Source organism: Orcinus orca, chromosome 4 (genome assembly GCF_937001465.1).
Source record: "Orcinus orca chromosome 4, mOrcOrc1.1, whole genome shotgun sequence".
In the NCBI taxonomy this organism is placed as follows: domain Eukaryota; kingdom Metazoa; phylum Chordata; class Mammalia; order Artiodactyla; family Delphinidae; genus Orcinus; species Orcinus orca.
In genome coordinates this window covers 31,404,530-31,420,495 of record NC_064562.1, presented here as the reverse complement: position 1 = coordinate 31,420,495, position 15,966 = coordinate 31,404,530, and the positions used below count along the sequence as shown (strand labels likewise).

General features: G+C 33.4%; 1 protein-coding gene across 4 annotated transcripts in view; it reads left to right on the top strand.

Moving 5' to 3' along the window:
- The window catches only part of LRBA (LPS responsive beige-like anchor protein), a 728,899-nt gene that overhangs the window by 499,343 nt on the left and 213,590 nt on the right, over positions 1-15,966 (top strand). For all 4 annotated transcript variants that reach the window (XM_033402948.2, XM_033402953.2, XM_012535502.3 and 1 more), the window contains 2 exons: positions 3,394-3,511; positions 5,618-5,720. In XM_033402948.2, the coding sequence (XP_033258839.1) occupies positions 3,394-3,511; positions 5,618-5,720 (221 nt within the window). The remainder of the gene's footprint in view (positions 1-3,393; positions 3,512-5,617; positions 5,721-15,966) is intronic.

Below are 15,966 nucleotides of genomic sequence, written 5' to 3'. Positions count from 1 at the left end.
TGATTGCACACTGTCATACATTCAGTATGATACCATTGATATCAGATTTGAAAACATGTAGAACAATTCTGGATATTATTTGTGGATGTGTATGTACTAATAGTATAAAAACTTACATGGGAATGTTAAACCTCAAAACACGGATAGTGATTGACTCTGATGAAGGAGGGAAATGGGATCAGGAAGGGTTATACATGGGAATTTCAACATTATCTGTAATGCTTTATAAGTTTTTAAAGTATATAGGACAGTGTAGCAAAATGTTAGGATTTTCTAAGGTTCAGTAATGGGTACGTGGGGCTTATGTCATTTTCTGTAGTTTTGCGTATGTTTGACATTTGGTAATAAAACAAATTTTAAAGGACCATACCACTTGCTATATTTCAAGTATATTTTTAAAATAACTATACTGCTTAAAGGAATGGGATATAAATTGAACTTTTTGATTGATTGGAAAACTATTACATGAAAAATCTTGTAAGAGTGTTTTAGTATACTTCTGCTAGTAATTGGAATAGTCTAGAAAATAATTAAATCTTTAGTTGCATGGCCATGATCTTGCAATGATTGGCATCACCATTATGAGCAACAATACTTGTTATATAGCTTTATAGTATATAAGAGGTAGAATTTTCAGACCAGTGTGTGATATTTTTAGTGTATGACAGAGCTTAAAGCCTAATGCTTTGTTGTTTGATTTTCCTCTTTCACTTTTAACACAAGTACAGGAAAACAAATGTAGTTGATTAAAATTTCTGATGAGCTGAGTTCTAGTTTAACAAACATTTAAAATGTGGCAATGTAGTATATAAGTAAGCTCTGGACATTTGGATTAGAAAACCTGGGAGGAGGCCAGACTGCCACTAACTTCCCAAGGGACTTTGTATTAAGTATTTATCTTGTTTAAGTCTCATTTTCCTTATTAATAGTTGGATAGATTGGGCTACAAGTGTTACAGAACATGTATTGGATTCTCTACTACTTGATAAGTTAAGTATGGCAAACTCAAATACCAATGGAAACTAGACAGATAGTAAATGAGTGAATGAGTGGAGACTGTTTCAAAACCGAGAGTGCACGCCAGTTGTACTATGTGGCGTATATAGATCTAGGTTTGACAGATGCTCCAGTTTTTCCTTAGAAACCAGAAATCTGAATATTTATGTAAATAACCATTTTCTCAAGTATTTTCAACTACTTGAAATTTTGGGAAAATACCATACGGCCCCCCCAAAATTAATGTGGCTCATATATGGAATTCTGGTTGCCATCCATTGATTCATTTTAATCATTCAAAAACATCTACTTTGTGTCAGACCTTGTTCTAGAAGATGGAAATAGAGTGCATTCAAAGCCTTTGGTCTAATAGAACTTAGATTCTAATATTCTAGTGCTGAAGAGAGGCAATAGACAAGCAAGGAAATATTGTAATTTCTGGTGGTGATAAGTGTTACAAAGGAAATCTGATGAGTTTGGGGTGGGATGAGGCAGTAGTGGCGGAAGTGGGGTTTAGATCCTGTGGCTTCTCTAAGGAGGTGACATTTGAGCAGAAATGTGACTGTGAGGGTGAGCCAGCCATACAAAGATCTGGGAGAAGAACATTCCAAGCAGAGGAGAAAGCAAGTATAAAGGCCCTGAGGAAGAATGAGTTGGGCTCATCAGACAGTCCCAGATGTAAGGCTTTATAAACAGTTATAAAGAGCTTCAGAGTTTATTAGGCGTATAATGCAGAGCCACTGGATGGTATTAAATATACGAGTATATGATCTGATTTGTACTTAAAAAGTTATATTTCTTTTGGCTTCTCTGGTCATAGTAGATTCTCCAGGTAAGATTAGAAGGAGAGAGACCAGTCAGGAGGCCACTGCAGACTCTGGAGCCTTGGAGCTACTGGTTGTGGTCGGAGAAAGGGGTGCATGTGACCTCTGGTTTAAGAAACTATTTGAGAGTAGAACCGATGTTTTGTCCTCTTTTTTTCTCCTAATTTCTCTTGATCTTACTTATATAGGTATTGATTGTATGAAAGGGATAGTAGGATTTTCTCTATCACCTGTTTTAAAGCTGAAAGTGTGATTAGTCGTTTGGGACTTTGAAATGTTGTCTTGTTTTTTCAAAAAACACCGAGCCTAAGAATTGTACCCAGTCTTTCATTTCTAGATTGTATGGTACCAGAAATAGAATAATTTCTGTAGAAAAATCTAAATACATATTTAGTGAGTTAAATAAGGTTGCTTTCTCTTTTTTTCCCAAAAAAATCCTCTGTATTTTGCATTGAGGAATGTAGTTTTTTTACAATTAAGATCTAGAAAATGGAAATCAAAAACAAACATTTTTGTAGGATACATTCTTACTATTCATTATTTTTCCTCTCTTTGTTTATCCTGTCTTTGTCCTTACAGTGCAATATCATAATCAAATGTCATTTTATTTGTATTTTTTAATGGTGGTTACTTTTGAGAAATTTATCTTAGTTGTTTAACTTAATTTGCTGTCACGGATTTTCATCAGTGTTTGATTGCAAATACATCTCATTTTCTTCATTAATATTCTGTGACGTACTAGTGTGGAGAAATTCCAGTTCTGGTTTTCATTTAACACCTTCATAATTAAGCTTTTAAAATGAACTTTTTAAAAAACAAAACTTGAATAACAAAGCAACAAAGTGGCTTAGGACTAAAGACAGGATTACTTTGAGTTGGCAAAGATTCTAAGCCATTGCGTCTGTCACATGGGATGACAAGAATTGTAACAAGTCACTCTGACAACCTCCTACTCCATAGAGAGATTACGCTGAGTTCATTCGCAGGTTTGTGTTTAGCCTAGCTGACAAGATGATACTTAACCTCTCATACAGTCAGTCTTTGTGCTTTCTGAATGAGTGACTGTTGCCTTAACAGTGACCTTATAAGTGTGATTTTTTGAAGTTATGAACTTAAATTTGTAATTTTAAAGTATGCAAAAAGTATTTCTGGATATGTTATAATCATATTATATGAAACTGAAGTTTATATGTCATCTGTTAGCATGTAGAACATTCTTTTGAGGTCTTCTTTTTAAGGGTTGTCTAAAATTTTGCTTTGTATAATATGACTCAAAAATCAGTCAATCAGTAATGCAATATGTATTTCCTGAAAAGCAGTAGACTACATCATTGCCTTAAAAGGCCCCCAAATATATTTATAAATAGATGTGTTACAGTTTTGTTCTGCTTTTTCATTTAAACATCTTTTTTCATGAATTGCAATCTGTTTTCTTAGTCACCCTCCAAATTATTTCAATAACTATTCAGTTCTTAGAAATTATTTTTCTTAATAGGGACTTTTCTGTTTAACTGGGGGGAAGAACAAAAAAATTCTATTGTTACTTACTCTGGATTCTTTTTTTCCTCACTAGATCCTGGCATATACAGAAGGGCTGCATGGAAAATGGCTGTTCTCAGAGATACGATCGATCTTTTCTCGTCGTTATCTTTTGCAAAATACAGCCCTGGAGATCTTTATGGCAAACAGAGGTAATACGTTGCAGACGTATATTGTTACAAAGCTAAGCTCCATCTCCTTAAGATTTCATTTTGAACATACCATATTGTTTCCATTTAGACAGAATTTTGTAGCCCACTCTCTGTCCTACTGACCTCTTTTTGAACCATGTGCATCTTCATGGTTTTTCCCCCTTTGGTCACTCTTAGAAATATCTGTAGTAATTTATTTTTCTGGCCAAATCACAAATTAGTGCAGTGCTTTATAAATATGGGGGATAACTACCCATTTAATCAGTCGTAGAGTTTTCATATTGCTCTGATGCTTAAACTCCTTCTGGAAGGTGGTTGCATTTCGAGAGGGGAGAGGGTAATCAAATGATTCATACATTTATTTAATTTTTTGTCTAATCTATTGCCATTTATAAAGGGACCATCAGAAAATGGTACTGAACTGTCCTGGTTGCTTTGTATTACATCATTCTTGAAAGAACTAAAATTCGATTTGTGGGTTTAGAATTGAACTTGGTGAAATTCATTAAGACAAAAAAGAGAGACAAGGTGAACTTGAAGGAAAAGCATCACTGGGTATGAGTGGAGGCATAAAAGGAGAATATGTGAAAGCTTGTTATTTATTGTACATACTCATTTCATTTAAAAAGATTTAAGGTTTCTTATTTTCTCTTTCTATAATCTACAAGTTATCATTTAAAAAATCTACACATAATGTATATTCCATACATATTTCCTTTTTTAATGAAATCATGTGTTTTAGGGTACGCAGATTTTTTTAGGAAAAGATGCTTTTCCCTTCCATATTTGGTCTTCTCCCACACACATACCTCTTTTTCTAATGTAAACATTATTCGTCCAGGCAAATAATCAAGTGAATGTTTCACACTTTAGTTCAGTCTGCATTCTTGCTGTCCCAAAGGCGTTTCGACCTTACAATATTTATTACTTGCTCATCTTCATTTTTTTTCCTTCTTTGAAATTTCTCATGCATCCTTGCTTTGCATCTTTGTTTTTCTGTTGCCTTTCCCTCATAGCCTTGGTCACCTGCCATAACCTGAGTTTTTCCTTTTTTTTCCCCCTGTATTCAATGTAATAGTGGATATGTAAGAAAGGCATATTAAAAAGTTATGTTGGATATGTATATGACAGTTCTAAATATATTTTAGGTGTTTAGAGAATGATCATATAATTGTTTACCTAAAACATGTTATAAAGCCTGTGTTTAAAAATTGCACTAACACTGATAAAATTTTTTGGCTCATAGTATTTTTTTAGGCTAGGTGGAGAAGAAGGATCATCTTCTAGATGAGTACTTGTAGATTATTTATGGTTCTGATACAGAAGTTAATATAATTAAAATTTCAAGACTAACCAAATTAATATCTTCTAAATTCTCTGTCATGATTTTATGACTTTGTTATTTTCATATTTTTTAAGGATAAAAATTTATAGATGACTGTCATAAATTAACATTTATATGCTGAATATATTTATATATATGATGTACATTTATTGATATTCTCAAAATGTGTAATTATTGAGATAGAAATGATAAAAAAGCATTTAAATTGATTATTGACCAGAGACGAAAAATTTTTCTTCATTTTTCTGGATTATAGGAACATACAAAGCATAAACATGTAAGGATTGTAAAGAGAATATTTTTTTAAGCTGTTGATTATTAGTAGTAAGTACAGCTGACAATTTATTAGCTGTATATGTAGACTTTTGGGTATTAGATTGTTAAATATATAATCTTAAAATTTTAAAGGTCTTTATAGAAATTCACAGATATATTTTTAACTTGCTAAAATTCAATTTTGCAAATTCTATGTTGTAGCAAGATAAAATCTCAACTTCATGTCACATTAATGCAACAATAGTTGTTATTAGTTCTGACAGTATTTAGAGAAGGTACTGTTTGTGGTAGTTCATGAGTAAAATGAGTATCATCACCGGCATATTAATGCTAAAACTTGATATATACTATAATAAAAGTAATACAGTAAGAATTCTATTTAAAAAATACCTGAACTAAGAGTAAACATTTTGTTGGACCAAGAAGTCAGTTTTCCAGAAAGAAAATCGTATTTCATTCTAACTTTAAAAAATTATTTTTCCTAGTTGCTATAATGTTCAACTTCCCAGACCCTGCAACAGTAAAGAAAGTGGTTAATTATCTACCTCGTGTTGGTATTGGAACCAGTTTTGGATTGCTTCAAACCAGGTGCTGTTTTATATGTGAAAAATATGGAAAATAATCTATATTAATATTCTAATTTGTTTTGAAATGTATGACCTTCTGTTTTATGCTTCATTGTAAATGATGATTATTAGTGTACTGTTTTGAGTCAACTGAACTTCTGTCTGAAGAAACTAGAAAAAGAGGAACAAATGTAAATTAAACTAATCTGAAAAAAAAATAATAAACAAAGGCAGAACATCAATGAAAAGGAAAAGAAAAACAATAAAGAAAAATCAATACAATGAAAAATTTTTTCTCTGAAAAGGTTAATAAGTGTAATAAATATCTATACCAGACTTATGAAAAAAAGAAGATACAAATTGCCAATATCAGAATGAAAGAAGGGGTATCACTACAGATCCTATAGATATTTAAAAAAATATAAGGAAATATTATGAATAAATTTATGCCACTTAGACAACTTAGATGAAATGGGCAGATTCCATGAAAGAGACAAACTGTCAAATCTCACTAACGAAAATGGATAACTTTAATAACTCTACAGAGGAAATTGAATTCGTAGCTTAAAATCTTCTAACAGAAAATTCCTAGCTCAAATGGTTTCACTGGCAAATTCTATCAAATGTTTAATGAAGAAGTAATATAATTTCTGGGAAAACTCTTACAGATAATAGAAAAGAAGGATAAGTTTCCCAAGTAATTCTGTGAGGCCAGCATTACCTGAATCCCAAATCCACAAAAAGGCATTACCAGGAAAAGGAAACTAAAGACCATCTTGATTGAAAAGGAAGAAATAAAACTGTCTTTATCAGTATATATACATGACTTAATGTGAAATTACCAGGGAAACTGCAAAATTTTTAAAAAGAAAAAAGCTATTAGAACTCATAAACAACAAATGTAAAATAGATAGGTAGTGGGAAGCAGCTGCATAGCACAGGGAGATCAGCTCGGTGCTTTGTGACCACTTAGAAGGGTGGGAGGGAGACACAAGAGGGAGCGGATATGGGGATATATGTATACATATAGCTGATGCACTTAGTTATACAGCAGAAACTAACACAACATTGTAAAGCAATTATACTCCAATAAAGATGTTAAATATATATATATATATATATATATATATATATATATATAAAAAAAATAGGGGAAAAAACCCTCATAAAAGAGTTTAGCTATTTCGTAGCATATATAATTTTATTCCTGTATACTAGCAATGAACAATTGGAAATTGGATATATTTGAAAATATATTCTTAAGACTTGTTCACTGAAAACTATAAACACTGTTTAGGAAAATGAAAGAAACCTAAAAATTGGAAGTTGTACTATACCATGCTCATGAACTGGAAGACTCAATAAAAGTAAGATGTTAGTTCTCTCCAAACAGATCTATAGGTTCAAAGCAATCCTATCCAAAATCCTAAAAGGCTCTTTTGAAGAAATTGAAAAGCTGATTGTAAATTTAAATGGAAATGCAAATATCTAGTATTGCTAAGACAATTTTGAAAAAGAAAAAGTTGGAGGACTTTATCTGATTTTGACTTAATATAAAATTACATTAACTAGTGTAGTTTGGTAGTTTTGTAAAATAGACTTATAGAGCAATAGAATATATTAGTGTCCAGAAATAGGCCCATACATAAATGGTCAATTTGATTTTCAACAAAGGTATCAAGATATGTCCATGGGAAAAGATAGTTTCTTCAACAAATGGTGATCAACAATTGCATATCCATATGCCAAAAAAAAAAAAAAAAAACCAAAACAAAAAAACCCCACCTCATCCTTTATCTCAAAATGTAACATATGAACTCAAAATGTAACATAAATTAACTCAAATTAACTCAAAATGTAATATAACCTAAATGTAGGTGCCAAAGTAAAACTTCCTAAAGAAAACATAGGAGAAAAATCTTTGTGACCTTGAGTTAGGCAAATATTTCTTAGATAAGATTTTTTAAAGAATCATCAATTGGCCTTTCAAATTAAAAACATTTGCTTTTGAAAGACACTCTTAAGAAAGTGAAACGATATGCTCTAGGCTGGGTTAAAATATTCAAATTATATGTGACAAAGGATTTATATACAGGATATATGAGAAACTCTTACATTTAATTACAAGACAAGCAATCTGTTTTTAAAAAATAGGTAGAAGATTTGAACAGATACTTCAGCAAAGAATAGATACAAATATTAAACACATGAAATGATGCCAAACATCATTAGTAATCAAGGAACTGCCAGTTAAAACCACAGTGTGATCTCATGGCACACCTATTAGAATGACTTTTTAAAAACTGATAACAACAAGAGGTAATAAGAATGCAGAGTAACTGGAACTTCACATGTTGTTGATGGGAAAGTCAGCAGTTTTGCGGTTTCATATAAAATTAACCATACACTTACCATACATCCCAGTAGTCTCACTCAAAGGCATTTACCCTAGAGAAATGAAAATATGTATATTCATGTAGTGACCTATTCACAAATGTTTATAGCAGCTATATTCATAGTCACAAAAAATTGGAAATAGCCAACATGGTCCTCAACTAGTAAATGGACGAATTATGGTACATTCAACCATACAACAGGATATACTGCTCAACAATAAAAAGGAATAAGCTACTAAAATACAGAACAAGGCAGATGAGTTTAAAAAGTATTATGCTAGATGAAAGAAGGCAACACAAAAGATTACATTCTGTGTGATTCCATTTATATGACCTTTTGGAAAAAATAAAACTACTTGGACAGAAATCAGATAAGTGGTTTCAAGAGATTGGAGGTGAAGAGGGAGGATTAGTTACAAAGGAGGGTGTGAGGGAACCTTTTGATAACATGGAAATATTTCCTGTCTTGATTGTTGTGGTGTTACACAACTCTCTTTGGCAAAACTCATTGCATTGTATACCTAAAAAAGGATGAATTTTATGCTATGTAAAGAAATCAGTAAACCTGATTTTCAAAAACAGAAAAAGATAAAGAATGTGAAATCAATATACAGTATCAGTAGCTCTAAAACTATGCTAGTAGGAATGCAAATTCGTATAGTCACTCTGGAAAATTTGCCAGATTTCTTATTAAGTTAAATATACACTTAATTTATGTCCTGTCAGTTCCACTCCTAGGTGTTTACCAAGAGTAATGAAATATATGTACACACATTCACTTGTAAGCAAATGTTATTCATGTAGTCACAAACTGAAAACATTTCTAGTTCCATCAACTGTAAATGGATCAATAGATTGCACTACATCCATGCAATGAAATACTACTCAGAAATAAAAAGGAATTGAGTACTGATACATGCAACAACATGGATGACTCTCAGAAACATTGTGCTGAGTAAAAGAAGTTAAGTACCGTGGGCCACGTACATCATAGCCATGGGCTATGCTTCTACTTAGATGAAATGACTGAAAAATTATGTGAAATTATATGATTCTATTTATATGAAATTGTTGAAAAAACAGAAGCATATAGTGACAGAAAGCAGATCATTGGTTGCCAGGAGCCAGACACTGGGACAAAAGAATTAGCTTTTTGGAGTCTTTCTATGATGGTTGGTTACAGAAATAGGTATATTCAAAACTTACTAAACTACACACTTACGTTTAGTAAATGTTATTATATTAAATTTTATCTCAGCACAGATCATAGAAAAATAGACTCTCTGTATTTAAAATATCTAAGTTACAAAAGTGCTTATTATATACCCATTTTCAGGTGTACCATTATTTAACACGTATGATAAATCAGATTAAAATTTTTAATCATTTTGATAAAAATGATTAGACTTTGCTTTATTATGTCATATTTGTTGTAATTTTTTTCTCTGTTGATGTAAATATCAAATCCATATATTAAGGATTTTGAATACAACACAGTTAATTAAAACTTTTATCTTTAACCTCTGGTAAATCAGAGTTCAAATATTAACTTTGTGTATACATATGGACTTAATAACTAGTATTTATATTGTTCAAAGTAACTTAATAACTACTTGAAAGGAATGTTAAAATGCCAAAAAGCATCTCTCACAGTACAGGGAATTGGGAGAGTTTGGGGTTATACCTATCTTTCCTATGTGCTGACCAGTTGTCTATGTTTAAATAGCACCATCATCAACTGTTTTCTTTCTTGGTAGGTGTTAATGCTTCATCAGTACAATTTAGTTAACTAATTTAAGAACTAGCAGGAGAGTTAACACTGGGATTTTTCTATTGATTGAAATGTATTAGCAGTAGAAACTTAGAGTTTACTTTTAACATACCTAATTTTGTGTTGATTTTGATTAGTGTTTATTTCAATTTTTTTAGTTAGTATCTTATTACAAATGCAATTGAGATAGAATCAACAAATAATAGGATATTAGCAGGAGCTGCAGTTATCCTAGGCTGGAGGACTTTCTAAGAGGATGCACTCCCATGCCCATTGGCAGTTGGACTCAGTTCTGCACCAAGTCTTCCTCTCCATAGGCTGCTTTTGAGTGACTATATGACTTTCCCCAGAGCAAGTGATCCTAGAGAGAATGACAGAAGCCCCAGTGTCTTCTTATGACCTAGCCTTGATAGTCACACGCCATCATTTCTGCTACATCTTATTTGTTACAAGTGAGTTATTAAATATAGCCCCGGCTCCATGGCAGGAGAATCAAGTTCCACCTCTTAAAGAGAAAATATCAAAAAATTCATGGACATGTAACAGGTTACAACTTCTATGTAAACAGGATACATAAAGAGGCCCTTCTGGTTTATTAGCCATAGTTGCTTTACAATCCCAGTAAAGCTTTTGATTCAATAATTTTATAATTTAATGAGGAATTTCAGGGTTCAGGAGGAAGCAGCTCAGAATGGCATAGTATATTTCCTTATCTTAATAAAAAATTCTACTGATTATCTCTCTTTTGTTTTTAAAGATATATTTATTTATTGGCTACGTTGGGTCTTCGTTGCTATGCGCGGGTTTTCTCTAGTTGTGGCGAGCAGGTGCTACTCTTGTTGTGGTGTGCGGGCTTCTCATTACGGTGGCTTCTCTTGTTGCAGAGCACAGGCTCTAGGTGCGTGGGCTTCAGTAGTTGCGGCGTGTGGGCTCTAGAGTGCAGGCTCAGTAGCTGTGGCGCACAGGCTTAGTTGTGCTGCAGCATGTGGGATCTTCCCGGACCAGGCTTGAACCTGTGTCCCCTGCATTGGCAGGTGGATTCTTAAGCACTGAGCCACCAGGGAAGTCCTTACTGATTATCTGTTTATTTTAAAAAGAGTTTTATGTGTTGTCATACTTAGGAACTCTTTGTAATGTTTTCCCACAGTTAATGAAAGCTGAAAGTCTTAATTTATTAAGTCAGTCAGTTAAATAGATCTTCAGCACTTACACTGTATCAGTCACCCAGTAATGTACAATATAAATATCATCTTGCCCACAAACATTTAAACAAATATGTAAATAAAAGAAAAAACCGTGTAAGTGAAGGAAAGATGTTTTAGGTATTTTAATAGTGGTTAGTGGAGATGGAGTGCTTTGGATAAGATGGTCAGAAATGCCTTCCTATGTGACTTTAAATTTTGATTTGAAGGACTGGAATCAGCTAACCTTTGTAAGAGTGAATAGCATGTGTAAAGGCCCTGAAACTTCGAGTGTTTTAAGGAATGTTGGAAGGCAAGTATCACAGGCACTTAGTGATTTCAGGAAGACAGTGTCAGTTTGGAGGCGGGAACTTATTGTAGAAATCGAAGTAAAATGTAGTATCATTGAAGAGAGACATCTTTTTTTGGGGGGGGAGTATAATTGCTTTACAATGTTGTGTTAGTTTCTGCTTTACAACAAAGTGAATCAGCTATTTGTAAACATATATCTCCTCCCTCTTGAGCCTCCCTCCCACCCGCCCCCCCATCCCTCCCCTCTAGGTCATCACAGGAAGAGAGACATCTTGTTTAGAGACTTTAAGGAGATACAATTTCTGTGACTTGGAGATGAGCTAAATTTGGAGGACGATAAAAAGGAGAGGCATCCAGTGTGTCTCCCCAAGTTTCAGCTTGAACTGCTCAGTAGCACAGACTGAGATGGGGAACACTGTAGAAGGAGTACCTGTATGCATCTACCCTCCCATACCCCCCATGGTTGGGGTTGGGGGGCAGAAGTGAATGAACTGAAAAGGAGAAGGTTAGTGTTAGATCTGTTGAAATTGAAACCCCTGAGAGATGTCTAGACTGAAATGTTGAATAGGAAGTTAGATATAAGAAGGTATGGCTAGAGTGCAAATGAAAAGCGTAGTAATTGGGAGTCATTACCATTTAGATGAAATTTGAAGGCTTGAGAGGAAGCGAACTCACCTGGGGAGAGACATAGAATGGGCAGGAGAAACGAGGGCTGCATTCTGAGGAAGTGCAACATTTAAATGTTAAGTAAATGAAAGAGAAAAAACAAAACAAAACAAAAACAGAAAGGCCTTGAAAAATGGGAAATCCAGGAAAATGTGATGCCAGAGAATGAGAGTATTTCAAGAAGGTAAGATTTGATGAAAAATCAGTAAGACGTAGACTGAAAAAAGGCCATTGCATGTAGCAACAGCAGTTTTTGGCTGCCAGAGGTTGATTGTTGTGTTTGTCTATTCAGTATCAACAAGTTCTAGTTGGCAAGCAGGCCCTTGAATTTTGTTGCAGCCTTTGGGCTGTCTCTCTTGGTTCTGGTTTAGGTGTGAGACTTCTGACTTCTCAGTCAATAGGACATGAGTAGGTAGAGATATTTGGATTAAATCCTGACCTACTACTGTTGGCAAATATCAGGAGAATTAATCCTACTATCACTCGTCTACCTGTAGCTCTTGATCTGGAATATTCTCTGACACTTTATGAGTACTTGACAGTATAAGCATATACACATCAATACCAGTTATAAGCCATAACAACATATTGAATCAACCCAAAGTTTCTACCTACAATATCATTTTAGTTTTCTCTTCACTAGTTTTGCCCAACCCTATCACTTGATTCAGGCTTTTTTTTTTTTTTTTTTTTTTCTGTAAGGGAACACTAATCAAGGAGTTTAACACATAAATAATCAGAGGTTATAACAGCTACCAGGAGATCATATTATCTTGCAGTCTGAAGCTTGGTGTGAAGTACATGGATGAAGTTAGGATGAGCAGAGGTTAGGCCATAGAGGGTGACTGGAGTGGTAGGAGGGCTTTTTCTCCTTTTATTTCTTGCTCCATGGTCTATACCAGTTTCTCCCTTACATACCTCCCTGCATTTAGAGTGCCTGGACTTGGGAGCTCCTTTTTTTTTTGTTTCCAGACATGCTGCTGCAGCTCTTCAGAGTAGCCCTTGGTGCTTTTGGTAACTTCTGCACTCAGCAACTCCTCCTACAATGGTACAGAGAAGGACAGTGATTTGGGTTTCTGTATCCAAGAGAGCTATAACATATCAAAATTTATGGGATGCAGCTAAAGTAGTATTCAGGGGGAAATTTTATAGCTTTAAATACCTATATCTGAAATACAGAAATGCCTAACATCAGTAACCTAAGCTTCCATCTTTAGAAACTAGAAAAAGAAGAAGAAACTAAATGGAAAACAAGTAGGAAAAAGTGACTAAAGAAAATTAGAGCAGAAATCAATGAAAAACAGACAAAAAACAATAAAGAAGATCAATTAAACAAAAGCCGATTCCTTAAAAAGCTCAATAAAATTGACATTCTTTTAACTGCCTAACTATGAACAAAAGAGATAGTATGAATTACCAAAGTCAGAAATGAAAGAAGGGACTGCACTGCTTACCATGTAGAAATTAAAAGGATTAGAAGGAAATATCCTGAACAGCTTCAGCCTACAAATTAAGACAATTGAGATGAGATGGGTAAATTCCTAGAAAGACAGAATTGTCAAAACTGACTCAAGAAGAAATTAAAATTCTGAATAGACCTATAACAGGTCCATTGAATTAGTAATTTAACAACCTTCCCACAAAGAAGAGTCAAAGCCCAGATGGCTTTACTGGTGAATCTTATCAAATAAATAAATTAGAAAAGATATCAATCTTTCATAAACTCATCCTCAAGACACAGGAAGAAGAAACACTTTCTAGCTCATTCTATGAGGCCATCTTTACCCTAATACCAATGCTAGGCAAAGACATCACAAGAAAAAAACAAGCTAGCAAGAGAAAACTGTAGACTAATATCCCTAATGAACATGTATTCAAAAATCCTTTACAAAATATTATCAAACCAAATCCAGCAGTATACAAAAAGGATTATAAAGTAGCCATGTGGGTTTTATCACAGGAATGCAGATTGGTTTAAATGTGAAAATCAATTAATGTCATGCATGAAGTTAATAGAATACAGGACCAAAAAAAAAAAAAAACCCACATCATCATCTCAGTAGACACAGAAAAAACATTTGACAAAACGAAACACGCATTCATGACTAGAAAATCTCAACTGACTAGAAATATAAGGGAATTTCTACAAACAGATAAATAGCAACCATCAAAAACCCACATAACATACACTGTACTTAATGTTGAAAGACTGAAAGCTTTTCCCCTAAGGTCAGGAAGGCTAGGATGTCTTCCATTGTCACCACTTCTATCAATATTATATTGATATATAATGTGTGCTAAGCCTGTGTGATAGGAAAGGAAGGGAAGGGAAAAATCAAAGGCATCCAGATTGGAAAGGGAAATGTCTTTATTCCTAGATGACAAAAGACATGTACAATTTTTGCAATGAAAAGTGTAAAACACGGCTGTTAGAAAGTAAAGACAGACATCAATAAATGGAGACGTTCCATATTCATGGATCAGAAGGTTCAATATGATTAAGATGTCAATTCTTTCTCAATTTATAAACTTAATACCATCCCTGTCAAAATTTAGTACACTTTCTGGGAGAAATAGAGAAGCTGAAATACAATGGATCTAGAATTGCCAAAACAGTTTTGAAAAAGAACAACAAAATTACAGAACTTATACTATCTGATTTCAAAACTTACCATAAAACCATAGTAATCAAAATGTGTGCTATTTATACAAGGATAGGCACATAAATTAATGAAACTACATTGAGAATAAAGAAATAAACCCTTGCATTTATGGTCAGTGGCTTTTTAAGAAACGTGCCAACACAATTCAATGAAGAAAGGGTAATCCTTAAACAAATGGTACTGTAATGACTGGATAGTCACATGCAAGAAAATGAACTTCAACACTTACCACACACTGTTCATAAGAATTAAGGTGTGTCATAGACCTATATTTAAGATCTAAAACTAAAAAATTTCTCAAATATAGAATAAAAACTTTATCATCTTGCAGTAGGCAGAGAGTTCACATGTGACACCCAAAAGCATAATTCATAAAAGACAAAAATTGAGAAGACGGATTTAATCAAAATTTAAAATGTTTGTGCTTTAAATATATCACTAAGTATGTGAAAAGATAAGCCACAGACTGAGAAATATTTGCACATCATGTATTTGATAGACTTGTATCCAGAATGTATGAAGACCTTTGACAGCTCAATAATAGGACAGAAGCAACCCAATTAAGGTAAAAAAGATCTGAATAGTAATTTCCTCAAAGAAAATAAACAAATGGCTACTTAACACATGCAAAGATGTTCAACAATGTACATTAAAATTATAATAAGATACCATTTTACACTCACTAGAATGGTTATAATAAAAATTTCATACAATAGCAAGTATTGGCAGAGATGTGGAAAATTTGGAACATCATACATTGTTTGTTGGAATGTATAATGGAAGACAATTTGGCAGTTTCTCAAAAAGATAAATATTAAGTCAACAGACAACCTGGCAGTTTCACTCCTAGGAATCTACCCAAAAGAAATGCAACCATATGTTCAGCAACGACGTGTACGTGAATGTTCTGAGTAGCATTTTTCATAATAGCTAAAAACTGGAATAATTTAAATGTCTATCAACTGGTGAATGGATTTTAAAAATGTGGTATATTCTCTATTCATACAATGGAATACTATTTACAATCAAAAGAAATGAACTGCTCATACATGCTGCCACATTGATGAACCTCAAAACATTACGGTTAGTAGAAGAAGCCTGATGCAGAAGATTACATGATGTATGATTCCATTTATCTGAAATGTTCAGAAACGGCTAGTTCATAGAGACAGAAAGTAGATTGATAGTTGCCTAGAGCTGGGGATAGGAATAGGAATTAACTCTAAATAGGCACAAGGGAAGTTTTAGTGTTGATTAAAATGTTCCAGAATACAATGTG